We start from the raw sequence: 13969 nt of genomic DNA, 5'->3' as shown, positions 1-13969 counted from the left end.
TTTGCAAACATTAGAGAATGGAGACTTTTCATCATCTTAGTTAGATTCAAACTTGGATCATGACATAAAAAGACAGCAACCAGTCAACTTAACTTTACCTAACTGAAATAACTTGCGGATTTCTCTGACTATTTGAGGCTCTGTTTTTCATCATCATTTCTGTGTATGTAGCCTGCTCACCTATAACTGCGCCAGAGAAAGATGGGGTCTGGGACCTCCAACAAAGTGTAGGAGGATGAGAGGTAACCTTGTAGAAGTGTTATAAAATGGTTAATGGTTGTCTTTTCCCGAGGATGGGGGATTTCAAAACTCTGGGTACATTTTTAAGGTGAGATATTTAATATTTAAAAAAGACACGAGGAGCAAATTATTTACACAGGGTGGTTCATATCAGGAATGAACTTCCTGAGGAAGTGGTGGATGTATGTACAATTACAATGTTTAAAAGACATTTGGAGAAGTACATGAATGGGAAAGGTTTGGAGGGATATCCACAAGGAGCAGGCAGGTGGGACAAGTTTAGTTTGGGATTATGTTTGGCATGGACTGGTTGGACCAAAGGGTCTATTTTTGTACTGCATGACTCTGACTCCATAACTTTTGTGGAATAATTTTAATGGATACTATGGCATGCTGAAATTGTAAAAGATTGGGAAAGGGGTTGGTGTTGCTGGCAGACCAGGACATGTGGCAACTGCCTCCACTACAGGCAGGCTCTGTGGACAGTTGAACACACTGTGGAGGGTATGTGGTTTGAGTCCTTAGCACTGACTTTACTACATTTGTCTGGAGCTAATGGTGCAGTAATGATTTCAATGAGATTGGTATTATCTAGGGAATAAAGTTACCACCTATCCAACCATCAAATCCTTCTGCAGCCTTATGTGACAAGCTCATTAAATATGTAGTAGGACATCAATTATCATTTTTGATTACAACTGGTTGAAATAGATCAGTTCCATGGGTGATGTCATCAAAGAGGAACCTTTGGAGACACAGGTCAAAGAATTTTGTAGATCACAAAGGAACAGTTTCCACTGTGGCTTTCCTTGCTTTCTCTTCCTTACGTTCAGTGCCCTTTTCTCTTCTCTAAAACGTATTTTTTTTCACCCATATTCAGGAGTGTTCCCTTAATTTCTTCATATCTGCCCCTTTCTCCCACTGTTTTGACGATTGGAAGGTCTTCATTACACACTTCCTTTTCAAAGGGTAAAAGGCATCTGCTGGAGAAGAAGCAGAAAAACATCCAGTGTGTTTTGGTATAGGAAACAACTGTATACAGGGAACTGGGAATTATGTTTTGCTGTGAGAATTTAAGGAGCTACGGTCCAAACGAGAAAGCAAGGTTTCAAAGATTATAAGACCAAAAGACATAGGAGTGGAAGTAAGGCCATTCAGCCCATTGAGTCCACTCTGCCATTTAATCATGGCTGATGGGCGTATTCTCCCAGTAGCCCTCAATTCCTTGTGAAATCAAGAATTTATCAATCTCTGCCTAGAAGACATTTAATGTCCCGGCCTCCACTGCACTCCATGACAATGGCTGAAGAAATGTCCTCTCATTTCCATTCTAAATTGAGCCCCTCTAATTTTAAGGCCGTGCCCACGGGTCCTAGTCTCACTGCCTAATGGAAACAACTTCCCAGTGTCCACCCTTTCTAAGTGATGCATTATCTTGTAAGTTTCTATTAGTTTGCCCCTCAACCTTCTATATTCTAATGAATACAATCCCAGGATCCTCAGCTGTTCATCGTATGTTAGGCCTACTATTCCAGGGATCATCTGTGTGAATCTACTCTGGACACGGTGCAGTGGCAGTATGTCCTTCCTGAGGTGTGGGGCCCAAAATTAGACAGTATTCTAAATGGGGCCTAACTAGAGCTTTATAAAGTCTCAGAAGCACATTGCTGTTTTTATATTCCAACCCTCTTGAGATAAATAACAACATTACATTCGCTTTCTTAATCGAGGACTCAACCTGCAAGTTAACCTTTAGAAAATCGTGGACCAGCACTCCCAGATCCCTTTGTACTTTGGCTTTAGGAATCTTCTCACTGTTTATAAAATAGTCCATGCCTGCTTTTGTTTATACAAAGTGCAAGACCTTGCATTTGCTCACATTGAATTTCATCAGCCATTTCCTGGACCACTCTACTAAATTGTCTAAATCTTTCAGCACCTCCTCACCTACTCAGAACGACCTGCCTGTCCATCTAACTTCGTATCATCGACAAACTTTGCCAGAATGCCCCAAGTCCCTTTACCCAGATCATTAATATATAAAGTGAACAGCTGTTTCTTATGTATTGAAAGAAATGTTTAGAGTCATAGTCATAGAGATGTACAGATTGGAAACAGACCCTTCAGTCCCACTGGTTCATGCCAACCAGATATCCAACCCAATCTAGTCCCATCTGCCAGTATCTGGTCCATATCCCCCCAAACCCTTCCTATTCATATACTCATTCAAATGCTTTTAGAATGTTGCAATCGTACTAGCCTCCACCATTTCCTCTGGCAGCTCATTCCATACACGTACCACCCTCTGAGTGAAAAAGTTGCCCCTTTTAGGTCTCTTTTATATCTTTCCCCTCTCACCCTACATCTATGCCGATTACATCTGGACTGGGGAAAAGACTTTGTCTATTTATCCTATCTATGCCCTTCATGATTTTATAAACCTCTATAAGGTAACCCCTCAGCCTCCAACGCTCTAAGAAAAACAGCCCTAGCCTAGTCAACATCTCCCTGTAGCTCAAATCCTCCAACCCTGGCAGATCCTGATAAATATTTTTTCTGAACCCTTTCAAGTTTCACAAAATATTTCCGATAGGAAGAAGACCAGAATTTTACACAAAATTCCAACAGTGGCCTAACCAATGTCCTGTACAGCTGCAACATGACCTCCCAACTCCTGTACTCAATACTCTGACCAATAAAGGAAAGCATACAAACGCCTTCTTCATTCTCCTATCTACCTGCGACTCTAATTTCAAGGAGCTGTGAACCTGCACTCCATGGTCTCTTTGTTCAGCAACACTCCCTAGGTCCTTACCATTAAGTGTATAAGTCCTGCTAAGATTTGCTTTCTCAAAATGCAGCACCTCGCATTTATCTGAATTAAACTTCATCTGATTAAGATCCCATTGTAATCTGAGGTAACCTTCTTTGCTGTCCACTACACCTCCAATTTTGATGTCATTTTACCATCATTTCTAATAATACTGGCTAGTCTACCTTCATATTCGATCCTCTCCTTCCTTATTTCTCTCTGTTATCCTCTGTTTGTTTTTGTAGTCTTCCCAACCTTCTGATTTCCCAGTGCTCTTGGCCACTTTATAAGTCCTCTCTTTTTCTTTGATACATTTCCTGACTTGCTTTGTCAGCCATGGTGTCTAAATCTGCCGTGCCCCCCGATAATCTTTCCCTTTTCTTTTGGATGAACCTCTGCATTATGTCCTCAATTACACCCAGAAAATCCTGCCATTGTTTTCTACTGTCTTCTCCACGAGGCTCTGCTTCCAATCGATATTCATCAGTTCCTCTCTCATGCCCCTGTAATTACCTTTATTTAACTGTAACACCATTACATCTGAGTTTGCCTACTCTTTTTCAAACTGCAGACTGAACTCTACCATATTATGATCGCTGCCTCCTAAGTGTTCCCTAACTTTAAGATCTTTTATAAAGTCTGGCTCATCACATAGTACTAAGTCCAGAACAGCCTGCTACCTTGTGGGTTCCATCACAAGCTGTTTCAAAAAGCCATCCTGTAAACATTCTATGAATTCCCTTTCTTTGGATTCATCGGTAACATTATTTACCCAGTCCACCTGCATATTGAAGTTCCCCATGAACACCGTGACCTTGCCTTTCTGACATGCCCTATCTATTTCTTGGTACATCTCGCGCCCCTGGTCCTGACCACTGCTGGGAGGTCTGTACGTAACTCCCATTATGGTTTTTTTTTTTGCCTTTGTGCTACCTCAACTCCCCCCACACAGACTCCACATCATTTGTCCCAATGTCATTCAGTGCCATAGATTTAATTTCATTCTTTACTAACAAAGCAACCTCACCCCCTCTGCCCACCTCCCTGTCTTTTCAATAAGTTGTAAATCCTTGGATGTTCAACTGCCAGCTCTGAACCCCCGCAACCACGTCTCTGTGATGCCGAACACATCATAATCATTCATGATGATTCTTGCTGTTAATTCATCTACTTTGTTACGAATACAAGAGCTTTCAAGTAAAGTACCTTAATGCTCGTTTTCTTATCCTCATGATTTCCAACATTTCTCGTAATATGTCCTAAGCTATGCTTCCTTTTTGCTTCATTCCTAGAATGTCTTGAACTTAAGCCCTGTACACTGGCTAACCAGCTGCTTATCTTTCTACTTGACTCCATACTCCCTGTTGCTTTCCCTTTCCCTTCCCTCGACTCACAAGTTTAAAGTCCTACTGACCACCTTATTTATCCTTTTCACCAGAACACTGGTTCCAGATTGGTTCAGGTGGAGACCGTCCCATCGATACAGATCTCCCTGGTTCTAAAACTGATGCCAATGTCCCATGAAATGGAATCCCTCTTTCCCACACCAATCTCTTAGCCACATGTTTACTTCCCTAATTTTCTTATCCCTATGCCAATCAGCACCTGGCTTGGGCAGTAATCCTGAGATTATGACCCTCAAGGTCCTGGTCTTCAATTTCCCTCCTAGTGCTTGATCATCCCCAAACAGGTCCTCCTTCCTCGCCATGCCTATGTTGTTAGTGCCAACGTGGACCATAACAACTGGATCTTCTCCCTCCTGCTCCAATATCCTTTCAAGCCAGTTGGAGATGTCCTGCACCCTGACATAGGGCAGGCAACACACCCTGTGGGACTCCCGAATTATAGAATCCCCTATAACAACTACTTGTCTTTTTGCTCCCTCCTCTTGAATAGTGCTGTGGTCAGCTGGCTTATCCTGTTCACAGCCCTTTCCCTCATCTGTACAGGGAGCAAGAATCTCATACCTGTTGGACCAGGTCAAGAGCTGAGGACTCCTCCACTCCTGAACTCAGAATCCCCCTACCTGTCTCACTTACAGGTTACTTGAATTAGTGGCACAGATGGGAAATCATTTGCTTTGGCCTATTGGGCTGTTATGGAGACCTGGTTTCAAAGTTTTAAGAACTAGATATGAAAAGATATATTTCAGAAGAGATGGGCAAAATGGAAAAGGAGTAGCAGCCTGATAGAGAGGGACGGAGATCAGAAATTCAAGAAGAAAATTCAATTTGGGTGGAGCTGAAAAACAGCAAGACATATAAATAATTTTCAGCAATATTTTCTAAGCATGCTGACAGTAATGGTGGTGTACGGCAGGCAAGAAATCTGCAAACTAGAAATGTATGTAACTAAGGTAATACAAGTCATGGGAAATATTAATCGCCATGTAAACTAGGCAAATTAAATTTATTAGTAATGAGCAGAACAGATTACATTTGTTTGCAAGACCATGGCAGATGTAAATAATTTGTTACGTTGTATTCCAAGGTAGGAAAAATGAAACAATTCTTTTTTTAATCATATTGATGCAAAATCTGTGTTCAGATGGACTTGGGGAGATGTATCGTGGAGTTTTAATATTCAGGTAAAATGGACTTCAGGTTAGGAGTGAAGACATTTCACCACAGTTGTGCAGGGCATTAGTGACCCAACACCTATTCATCAGACCCCTAGGTTTGGGTTGGGATGCAGGAGTTCCCATAATATAGGGAAGGAAGGCAGGGCGGAGTGCAGAAGTTGTTGTCCTGTCACTATGGCATTTTACCTGTGGGCTGATTATTCCAGATGGCTGCCAATGCATGGGACTGGTGATGTCAGCACTCCATGACATGCTTTGAGATGAGGCCAAACACATGCTGCTGATGTAACAATTTTCTATTGGACATTGGTGCAAATGTATTTGTATACTGCCCCAACTTCATTAATTAGTTTTCAGAAGCAACCATCAATCCGCTGTGCTGTCTCAGCCTTTAGCTAGCAAGGCTCTTACCTTGAATTTATGCTGAAATCGAATGTGCCCTGTTTTCATGACAGGAGACACGTGTTTCAGGTGGATTAGCAACTTCTAAATGGAACATGTGCTAGTCATAGTCTTAAGAGGTAAAAATAATGACTGTGGATGCTGGAAACCAGATTCTGGAATAGAGTGGTGCTGGAAAAGCACAGCAGTTCAGGCAGCATCCGAGGAGCAGGAAAATCGACGTTGATTTTCCTACTGCTCGGATGCTGCCTGAACTGCTGTGCTTTTCCAGCACCACTCTATTCCAGTCATAGTCTTAATGTGGAGTTGTAATTCAGAAATCATTCATTTTGACTTTGCAGTCTGAGAGATGTGGTCCACTGCAGGTGGAGAACAGAGGTAGCAGTGTGGACAGGGAGGCCTTAGACCCAGAATAAGAAACTATTGGTCTGGGTTTACCCTGAATGGGCAACTGCTTCTGTCGCATGTGAATGGTGCCTGCTTTTGTGTATGTGTGCTGCTGGTGCTCCATAGAGGCAGCATTTATATAAGTCATAGCCTTTTACTAGTGACGGGAGAGAGAGAGAGAGAGAGAGAGAGTTTTGGATCAGTGGACTAATTGAACTATTTAGTTGACCAATTAACAACATTTCTCTGTTACCACTAACCTTTTTACTAGCTGCATACGACCATTAGAAATAGGAACAGGAGTAGGCTGTTTGATCCTTCAAGCCTGCTCCACCATTCAGTATGTCCACTTTTCTGCATTTTCATTCCATATCCCTTGACCCTGCACTAATCAAAAGTCTTAACTATAAAACATAGAACATTACAGCACAGTACAGGCCCTTCGGCCATCAATGATGTGCTGACCTGTGGAACCAATCTGCGGCCCATCTATCTTACACTATTCCATTTTCATCCATTATGTTTATCCAATGACCATTTAAATGCCATTAAAGTTGGCGAGTCCTTACGACTGAGTAAAGAAACTATCTTTGACATCTGTTCAATATCTGTCACCCCTCCGTTTAAAGCTATGTCCCTTGTGCTAGCCATCACTATCAGAGGTATATATCTCCGTCTTTAATATATAGGAGGACTCTGCCCCTGCAGCTCTCTGGCGAGGAGCTCCAAAAATACTCATTCCTATGAGAGAAGGAAACCACCTCATCTGAGTCTTAAATTGGCATCTCTTAATTCTGAGACAGCCCTCTGGTCCTGGACCTTCCCATGAGGGCAAACAATCTCTCAGCATTTACCCTGTCAAGCTCCTTAGCATCCTGTATGCTTCAATAAGATCACCTTTCATTTATTTTAAACTCTAGTGAGTCGAGTCCCTATCTGCTTACCCTTTGATCAGAGGTCAAGCCCTCCATACCTGGGTTCATCCTAGTAAGCCTTCTCGAATTCCTTCCAATGAAATGTTATCTTTCCTACCTTCCTGCTTGAATATTCCAACCTTCTTGAAATTAGGGTAAAACAATGTGGTGCTGGTAAAACACAGCCAGTCAGGCAACATCTGAGGAGTAGGAGAGTTGATGTTTCGAGCATAAGCCCTTCATCAGGAATTCTTGACTCCTGCATCTGCAGTCCTCACTCTCTCCTCTTCAAATAAGGGCCAACCTTTCATTAGCTTTCCTAATTACTGCTGCACCTGTTTACTAGCTGTCTGTGTTTCATGCGCAAGTACCCCAAAGGCCTTTTGTGTTGCAGCATTCTGCAGTTTTTCTCCATTTAAAAAATATTCTGTTCTTTTGAACAACTTCATAGTTTTCCATATATTACTCTATTTGCCAAAATGTTGCCCAGTTAGGTGTGGATTCTGTGACATTTTAGGAGATCACTTGCTGAGGCTTGGAAGCCACCCTATTGTTTTATGGTAGGATAGGGTGGTTTGGGCCCTTCTAATCTGGTACAGTGTGCTTTCAGAGGGGCTACCAGTGGCAACAGCATCTTCATGGCAATCCTCAACATACCAGTTTCCTACGTCACATTAGGACCTGTCCAAACAGCCCAGGTGATGCTAGGCCTTGCAGGTTGGGAGTTAGTCTGCTCCAATGGCATATTGTCAGCTAGTGAATGTTCAAGTTAGGTTCCTGATTAGAATATTTGCATGCCTGTCCTCCAGAAAGCTGGATACTCAGATGTTGACTGTATTTAAGGTAAGAAATGGATAAATCTTTTGAGTACTGGAGTTTGAAGCATATGAGACTAATGTGGGGAGATGTTGTTGATGTTGGAAATCGGTAATTATTATGAATGGCAGAACCAGCTGGAAATACCTACTCTTCCCTATGTACTTATGTTTCTGCACCCTTAACTCTATTTCCACTAATTTGGCCACATGTCTCTTTTGAACTGACATTTGAAATAGCTCGACCTACTTACTTGGAGCTTTCTGTATCAGCCATCCTTCAAACATCTTCTCTTCCTCCTCTCGAGCTACTGTCCTTTTGCCCAATGTTTCAATGTTTTGAAGTCCTTGACTGTAATACTATTGCCATTGACTGTTTATTTTTCCTTCCAGCTCCCTATTTTAATCTCATTCAATTCAGTTTCTGCCCTTCCAACGTTACCTTGCAATTTTGTATTGTCTGTAATTATGTGCACTATCCGTCCACCCAACATCTGGACTTCACTTTAGCCTTTTGGCCGAGTGATCCACACCAACTAACTCCAATGACTATATACTATATTTTTCAGTCTGGTATGACCATTCTTGACTATCTGATCGTTCTGCTATTTGAACATATTTGCAGTATCTCTGGCATTGAGATCCAAGAGTCCCTAAACTTCTATCCTTGGTATCTTTATTTTCCTCACTTATATGCTCCTCTCTATGCTTCATCTTTGCACAATTAGCGATCACCCACATATGTACCTTACTGTGTGATTTCCTCCTTAAATCTCTTTTTTGTTTCTCCATTTTTTTTCTCTCTAACGATCTTCCTAAAAGTACACTTGGACCAAACATTTGTTTACCTGTCCTCGACTCTCCTCTTTTCGACTGTTTTGTTTTTGACCGAGTCTTTGAATTGCTGTGGGGTGTTTTTCTTATATTAAATTTTTTTGTTAATGTCTTTATTGTTTCCATTTGTGTCTTTGTTGTTTATGTAGGTAGATACTCATGAAAATGTTGAAGTAGTTATACCAGAAACTGTGCCTGACAGTATCCCAGTTGGTAATTCAAGTGGTGCTTTACAAGAAGGTGCAGGAGCTGAAACAAGTACCTTCCCAAACTCCTCAACCTTTGAGTCATTACAGCATGATGACAGACTAATGGAAGAGGATGAAGCTGCAGCTTTAATTGGTAAGGATCATTATTCAATGACATTGAGTCCAATAAAGTTCACCTTGAGGTGAGGCCAGTGTCTGGTGTTGAGATGTGAAAGTTGACCTGGAAGATACTGTGCTGGTGGTTGCTGGAGGTAGCTGTAACCTGATGTCTAGGTCTGCCACTAGCTAAGACTTCATATCTTATCTTATACTTGCTCAGATCTACAGTCCAAATTTGTTTACTCTTGTGTTTCCCAGCTGGGTGTACTGTTGGGGAAATACTGAATAGACTTTTTTTCAGAATTCAGCAATTAAGTTCAACTTTGGGTACAGACATGTGATGACCTATTGTCTTGAATCACCCATTCAGAATGTGTTAAAAATGTATCTTGTGCAGATTCTGGGTCTTTGATGTAATCCAGGAAATAATCAACTTAATGCATAGTTAATATTTACCCTTTGTGGTAATTTTGGAAACTCCCACTTCCCAATGTTACCTGTTTTACCCAAACGTCATGTGTATGTTGAAGGAAGCTTGTTGATAAGCTCAAAGTTGTGACGACATAGATAGCAATTAGGTTAAAAGGACAAAAGTGATGAGCTTGTAATTCAATATGAAGGAATGTCAGTAGAAAGATCAAAATTGGATCCATTACTTCTTTCTCCTTTATTATGTAATAGCAAACATAAAAATGAACTTTAGTTAAAACTGGAGTCCTAATATAGTTAGAAGCAAAACAGGAGGGTATAAAATTTATCCTCTGGCCAAACTTTAACCCACTATCAGTGTCACTTTTTAAAGCGAAGTTTTTACATTGATATTTATCAATTTGAGTAAAACAATATAATTAGGAAACAAAAGCAGGTGAACACATGACTTTTATGAATATAGGCAACATTAAACTTCTCCTGGATACTGAAGGGCATATTTTAAATTAAGTGTTAATTGACTAAAAGGACAGAATTTTCACCGTGACGACAGCAGCAGGTGGCACAGTCAATGTTTGCTCCATCCATTCTGCTAGAGGCTGATTTATACCTGGAATGGTTACCTGCCCACAAGCATCAAGCAGTTAATTTAAAAGCCAGTTATCAGGCACTACCTGGCCTTTACCATGATGTCAGGAGCACAAAAACCTGAAAATTGTTGTCTGTCACTGGAGTCTTCTTCCAGAGCTGTAAGCCAGTGAGATGAAGTATTTCACCTTTCAACCTCATCACCATTTGAAACCCCTTTTTAAAAAGTTACACTTTGTTCATTAAGCTGTAACTGGGTTTCGAATAGTGATCTAAACAATAGAACTTGATGAACAACAGAATTGGCTCTGAAAATGAAGATTTAATATTCCTTGAGCGATTATAGTATATTTTTAAGCTAAATTACTTTTAAAAACTTTTAAAAATGGTTTTCTTAGAATACCTTAACTACTACCTTCACCACACGTGTGTTTCTTAATCTTTAATTTGCTTTATGTAAACACTTTTTTAAAACTGATTTTATTTTAGCTCTTTCAGCTTTTTGTTTGCATGTGCTTGAAAATCCTTTTAATAGGATTGACTTTTGGGCATCCTGATGACACACTGCTGCTCCGTGCTCTAAATATCAATACAGGAAACTGGATCAGTTGCAATGCTATCATAGTGATAGAGATGAAATTCTGATAAGAGTCTGCAAAATTTAATTAATTCTCAGTGTCAAATCTGCACTTTGCCATTGACTGCAGAATCTGAGCCAGTATGTGATGAGCTCTTTTTAAAAGTTTGAGGCTATATGACTTATTCAAGTTTTATGATTTCCCTTTTCTCTTTTTTTTCTAGAAGCGAATTTAGAAATTCAGAGAAATAGTGATAGTTCGTCTTGTCCCATTGGATGTCCAGATGCCAGATGAATATTTTTGATAAAAATCCATTTTTGATTTAAAGCACAAGAGGGGCCATTTGTGGATTCTTCTGGAAAAACAATAGTTCAAAATATCAAGTGCAGCAAAATATCAAATCATGCATTTTTAATTCATCTCATCACAGTTCTAACTGAATAAAATAACTTTGGTTGAAATTAAAAGTAACAGATACTGATTTCTAGAGGATACGTTGATTTGAGAACACATGGGACTCCTACTTAGTCACAGCAAAATTCTTGTTCTTCCACTCTTTACAAAACGTACTTTGAACTTTTATGTTTACTGAAACTGGAATTTGTAACTTTTGATCATTGTTTAGTTACAAGTGCATTGATTTTGGTTTCATCTTATTCTTTGTACTTTGCAGCCTATACAATATGTTTGCAAATATCATTATTTTCATTGAAAAAAATAGTTAAGGATTCAGATGTTTAGAGAGCTAGTTACTTGTACTAGACCTAGTTGTCCAGTATTGACAATTTTAATGAAACTGGTAATCTGTAAATGTTATATAGAAGCAGTAATGTATAGTTCTAGTTTGGTCCTCTATCTTTTTAGTAGTGTTTTCATGCTAAGTAGGTTTGTCTATAAGTCATCATTCCTTTAAGGATATTGTGTAGTAACTTGATTTTTGCAACTGTTTTGATAAATCTATAATAACAAAATTAATTCTCTATTAAAGTGCACTAAAAATATTGAAGAATAATAAAACTGTTGAACTTCTGATTACCACTGCTGTCGTAAAATATTCATCATATAATTAAATCAGAATATGTTTGAGGCCCAGTTTGTGATCTTGAATTATCCAAACTGCAGTAATGTACTGAAACTGGTGTTACAAATTATTTAGTCAAGATTTCATGAAAAAGAATCATTCGAATAAGCTTAAGAATCTTTGTGTAACTATGAAGCAGTGATGCAGCTTTCAGTTAAAGCTAATTCCAGTAGATGTTGCTGCATGACTGTGTCACCACATTATACAAAATGACAGGTCATAAAAGTAGCAATGTTTTTAATTCAGGCCAAAGAGGAAATGTTTGCACTGTATTTCATTGAGTGTGGTGGAAGAAAAGCAATAAAGCATCGAGCCTTATGCCAACAGAGTAAAATTTATACACCTTTAATATTTATCATGTTCAATCATTTAATGATGCAATGAAAGAAAATTAACTTTTAAAAAAAAAACTTCAGGAACTCTCCTGAAATCATTCTAAGTAATTTCAAAATTAGTGTGTTAAAACAGTTATTCAATATGAACTACATATAATTACATTAATGTTGCAAAATTATAGAATTGTAAGGAAATTCCAATCTGAAGACCAAGTTATAAATCATTAGCTAGCACTTTACTTTTTAAATTGAGGCTCAGATCAAGTCAATGAAATGCCAGGAGTTGAAAAGATATTAGGGCTTTTCTAATTGACAAATGAAATGACATCAATATGTTATGATGGTAATATACTGTCAGGAAGTTTTAGCAAGAGTCTACACATCTGCAACTTCTTTATTGGAATTTGCTTCAGTCTGTTGTTTTACTTGTGACTAGTCAAAAGCACCGCTTAAACGTGTCTGTAAAAGCTCTAGGATCAATTTATTATGATTTTTGCAAATAAGCATTGGTAAATACAAGAATTTTTAAGCACGGGTCTCTTAAATTTGTACATATGCAATAAGTTGTACATTATACTAGATTTGCACTTATCAGTTAGTGTCTGTTGAAAACAAAAACAAATTGTTCAGCAGTATAGATTTGAATTGATCATGGACAAGTGCAAGTTCTAACCTCCTGTCCATACCTTTTTACTACTGCAATATTGCTATTAATTTTCTGATTTTACCTTTCCTTCATAAGATATGATGTCCTCTTACTTTCCCCAGTTTCACTGTGTGTAGTCTTGAAGTATGTGTCTCTGCTAGAATTCTGTCATCATAATTAAGTCTATCCTTTCCTAATGTAAGTATTTCATTAAAAATCTCTTTCTCAACCCTGAATGTTCATTTGTAATTGTACTTCTGGGAAATGTGGATGACTGTTGCAGCATCAGGATTGGTTATATACTGTGTTCCATTTTGGATCTTTAGTGTTTCATGTGGACACTACTGCTCATTCTCTGTTTCTGCACTGATCAGCCCTGTCTTTTTCACCCATTTACTTCAATGAGAGTCACAAACTAGTAAAGTTTGGAAGGTGAAAAATATGATTTTAAATCCTAGAGCTTTATTCAAGGATGTGTGGGGAGTACATCTTGTTTCTTGCCTGTCCTTTCTCAACACCACAGAAAAAGGACAGAGCAATAGGTAGTTTGTTTTAATTGTTTGTAACATGTTGCTTTGCAAGGAATGCATTGTTCAGCTTTGAAATAAAAATACAAGTACAAAAATGCTACTTGTAACAACATTAAATTAAACTTTACTTTAAGCGACCTTTGCTTTGTTTTCATTACAGCAAAACCTTTAAATGTGAATCAACCTTTCTTTCGATTAAAAACCAATCTGATCTCCATGCAACACTTTTTAATGTGTTATTCTTGGAATCTCTAAGATTACTCATACATTTAGTGCTGTTACTTCAGAAACTCCGTGTTTCGCAATTCTCTTTAGTGAGAAATGCCCCATTTATGAAAATTGCTATATAAGAGAACAGCATGTATAACATGATATAAACTGATCTATCAAAGAAAAATGCCTTTTACTTCAATGGAATGAGAATTACTTTGATCCTGTGACTGGATTGTAAACACCGGAGGAGAAAAGACTCTTACATTGACCAACCTT

The 13969-nt window shown here is 38.9% G+C and overlaps 1 protein-coding gene across 1 annotated transcript in view; it reads left to right on the top strand.

Moving 5' to 3' along the window:
* The window catches only part of LOC132816734 (E3 ubiquitin-protein ligase RNF149-like), a 40424-nt gene extending 26815 nt beyond the window's left edge, over positions 1–13609 (top strand). Inside the window, exons 7-8 of the mRNA XM_060826640.1 lie at positions 9135–9327; positions 11112–13609. Coding sequence (XP_060682623.1) covers positions 9135–9327; positions 11112–11182 — 264 coding nt within the window. The 3' untranslated portion in view covers positions 11183–13609. The remainder of the gene's footprint in view (positions 1–9134; positions 9328–11111) is intronic.
* Positions 13610–13969: the final 360 nt, after the last annotated feature.

The sequence above is a fragment of the Hemiscyllium ocellatum genome, chromosome 6 (genome assembly GCF_020745735.1).
Source record: "Hemiscyllium ocellatum isolate sHemOce1 chromosome 6, sHemOce1.pat.X.cur, whole genome shotgun sequence".
In the NCBI taxonomy this organism is placed as follows: Eukaryota; Metazoa; Chordata; class Chondrichthyes; order Orectolobiformes; family Hemiscylliidae; genus Hemiscyllium; species Hemiscyllium ocellatum.
This window is presented reverse-complemented; position numbering and strand designations above follow the sequence as displayed.